This window comes from Chrysochloris asiatica, unplaced genomic scaffold, assembly GCF_000296735.1.
Source record: "Chrysochloris asiatica unplaced genomic scaffold, ChrAsi1.0 scaffold00028, whole genome shotgun sequence".
NCBI lineage: Eukaryota > Metazoa > Chordata > Mammalia > Afrosoricida > Chrysochloridae > Chrysochloris > Chrysochloris asiatica.
The window spans coordinates 15,573,757-15,577,140 of NW_006408546.1; the positions used below are offsets into that span (position 1 = coordinate 15,573,757).

At 47.2% G+C, this 3,384-nt stretch overlaps 1 protein-coding gene across 1 annotated transcript in view; it reads right to left on the minus strand.

Annotated features, from left to right (window-relative positions):
- The window catches only part of DZIP1L (DAZ interacting zinc finger protein 1-like), a 62,415-nt gene extending 60,936 nt beyond the window's left edge, over positions 1 to 1,479 (minus strand). The window contains exon 1 of the mRNA XM_006846646.1: positions 979 to 1,479. Within this exon, the coding sequence (XP_006846709.1) occupies positions 979 to 1,479 (501 nt within the window). The remainder of the gene's footprint in view (positions 1 to 978) is intronic.
- Between the last annotated feature and the right edge of the window lie 1,905 nt (positions 1,480 to 3,384).

A 3,384-nucleotide genomic window follows, 5' to 3' on the forward strand; every position in this document is an offset into this window, starting at 1 on the left:
AAAAATCCTATGGGGAGGTTCTGCTATGTTCTAAAGGGACGGTTTGAGTTGGAATTGACTTGCTGGCAATAGGTTTGGTTTTGTTTTTTGTTTCATTTTGTTTTTGGTTACATACACTCGTACATACAACAGAGCCCTGTTGGGACACTATAGGATAAGCACTGGACTACTAACCACGCTAACCACAGGTGGGCAGTTCAAACCCTATACAGGGTCGCTATGAGTCAGAATCAACTCAATGGCACTTAAAAACAACACACAAACAAGCACATATTACACTATACACACATGCACACACACACACACTATACACAGATACACCCTCTAAACATTCACATGCACACATTAGACACACACACACATATTCACACCATCCATAAAGCACACACATCCTCCAGACATTCACGCATATAAACACCAAACACATACCCTCTCCATAAATACATACGCATTCTAGGCACACACAGTAGTCCCCAACTTATGACCTATTTCAGTTACAACAAAGCATACTTACAACCACCACTTTGGTTTTTTTGTCATCTTTTCATTAAGTAATATGTACTACATACAATGTTGTAGAACACATAATTTGCTGAGGTTATCTGAGGTTAACTCACAGACGTTCAAATTTGGATTTTAAAAATATTGATAGTAAAAATGAGAAGAAAAAAAATATTTAAAAGGTATTCAACTTACCTCAGGACCAACTTATAAAGGAGTCTTATGAATGGAACCCCATCCTAAGTCAGGGTCTACTTGTAGTCTCCATAAACTTGTAGTCTCACACAAACACACACCCTATAGAACCTGATCAGACCCCGTTGGACTCTCTGACCATGAAAAGCATCTCTATAATCTGCTCTAAACCAGTGAGAAGGCCTCCCTCCACCCCCACCCACCATGGCCTCAGGGTGCAGGATATAGTCTGGAGTCTGGGGTTCACAGCCTTCCCACTGTCCCCTGCTGGAGACTGCTCACCGTGTGGTAGCTATGGGTGCCTGTCTGTAGGAGCAGCTGCTGCAAAGTACTGATCATCTTGCGGCGCCGACGGCTCTCCTCTCTCACACCCTTGAGCTCATTGGCCTGGCGGCCCAGCTCCTGCTGACCACGCTCCTGCTGACCCAGGCTGGTCTGCAGCCTGGCCTCAAGCTGGGCAACACTGGCACTCAAGCAGTCCTGGCAGTGCAGCAGGTACTCGATGATGAGCTGTGCCAGGCGCAGCACCTTCAGCAACACTGGGTCCACAGGCTGCCCACAGCGGCTGCACGTCTCCTTGTCCAGGTTACAGAAGGTGACGCCAGTGATGTTCTCTTGTAGGGTGGCCACATCCAGCTCCCGTGCCACACGTTCCACATCCAGAGCACTAATGCGCCTCCAGTCCACACTCTCACGTCGTGGCTGGAACTTGAAGTTAGGGAGTGTATAGACTCCAAAAAGGGAGTTGCTGAGGCCCTCAGCAGCGGCCATGGAGGGCTGCATGGGCGGTGGAAGCCCGGGGCTGACGACTGAAGGAGGGTGCCACCAAGGCCACGGCAGCAGGCCAAAGAGCTGAGAGAGTGCCTGGAAAACGAGAATTGAGTCCAAGTTAGTCTACGTGCACGTGGCCACATGCACTGTACCACACCGCTGGCCAGCAGGAGTCTAAGACAGTGAGGTGAGGCCCAGAAGGTACACAGTATGTATGCATGGTATCTATACATGATACATATGGTATGTATGTATGATATGTACTAATGGGGCCAGAACTGTCAAAAGAAAAGGTGTAGACTTTGTGATCACAAGTCACTTCACATCTTTCAGCCTTCTATGTCAGTTGAGGACAATACGGCCCATTTTGCAAGCTTGTGGTCAGGAGTAAGGTATTTGAAGCACCCAGACCAAAGGTTGGCACACAGTAGGTCCTCAGTGAATTCCCCTACCTCAGATTCACCTGCATAGCAGACGTGCCTACCAGAGGTCTCAGTCAGAGAAAGCTGTCAAATATATGCATTGCAACCCTACATTTACCTCAGAATAAAATTCAGCAATTTACCAAGGGAGCAGAGCCACCAAATGCCCACCGCACCCCATCCTCTCCTTCTCCTGTATTTACAGGGTCAGTGACCTCATGAAAGAGAAAGGCTTAGAGGAAACAGTAGGGCTGACTATGCAAAGAGGGAAGGTTTCCAGGAAAGGCAGCTCATTGGGCCTCAGGATCTTCATTTGCAAACGGCATTGATAAGGCCTGCCCTGCCTACCTCATGGGACCGGATCAGAGGAGACCCAAAGAGAAAGCACTGAGTAATAATACTGGCCAATGTTCAGGGAGTACCAGCCTCAGTGCTAGATATAAATACCAATTACAAACCCCACAAACCAGTATCACTACTTCCATCAAAAACAACGAAAGTGTGTGTTGGAGAAGTTTAAATAGCAGGTCAGAGCTGAACTACAAATGCAGGTGTTTCTACCTACAAAGCTTATGGACTTTGATCCACCCAACACTGACTCTTGGGGATATTTGTTCTAAGTTTTCTTGCCTCTCAAACTTCCAATTCATTCCTTTGCCAACTGTTCCTTCATTTAACTGGATGTCTACATGTGTCAGATCCAGTGCTCGTCATTGGGGTTACCATGGAGTATTAATCACATTTCAAGAGCTCATTGTAGTTCCTTGTGGCCCACAGTACCAAATCTAAACCCTGGTTTTCAAGAATGCCTCCCTGCCTTTATGGTTTTAACTCCTATCTTGCCCTTCTCAGATATTCTTCCCCAATATGTACTCCAGAAACAAAAGTATCCAGCTACAAGTAACCCCATCAGGGCCACGAATGGCAAGACCAGCACACTTCTACTTAACATGCAGGGTTATGAAAAAAGGAGTAGGCCATAGGACACTCACCATGCTCAGCTACAAGCTAGAACGTCAGCACACCAGAGCCTCAGACACCAGAGCCTCACAACAAGCCCAGCCTCACAACAAGCCGTGCCTCCGGGCAACAGCAAGTTACCAGGCATGCTGTGGGCTAAGGTAACAGGATACCTGCTTCCTGACCTCCCACAGTCGGTGAGCTCACCTAAGTACCTCACTATTTAACTATTTAAGCTTTGGCCTCAGATGTTTGCCCACGATCTTCCCTCTAATAACAAAGCTGAAAAATCTCCATCAGCTCACTGTCTGTAATCCTCCTACCTGTTTGAATGGTCTTTCCTGTCTTCTCTGTCAGTTACTGTACTTCTACCTTTTCTTTGCAGTAGAGTGTGCCAGTGCCCACCCCTAGACTGTTCATCCATTTCTTCCTGCACACTTTCCCTGGGGATGAGTTCACACATACCTCTAGCTTCAGCTACCCATCACCCTAATTTAGATTGAGCCTCAGCCTTTTCCAAATCTCTTTCTCTCTG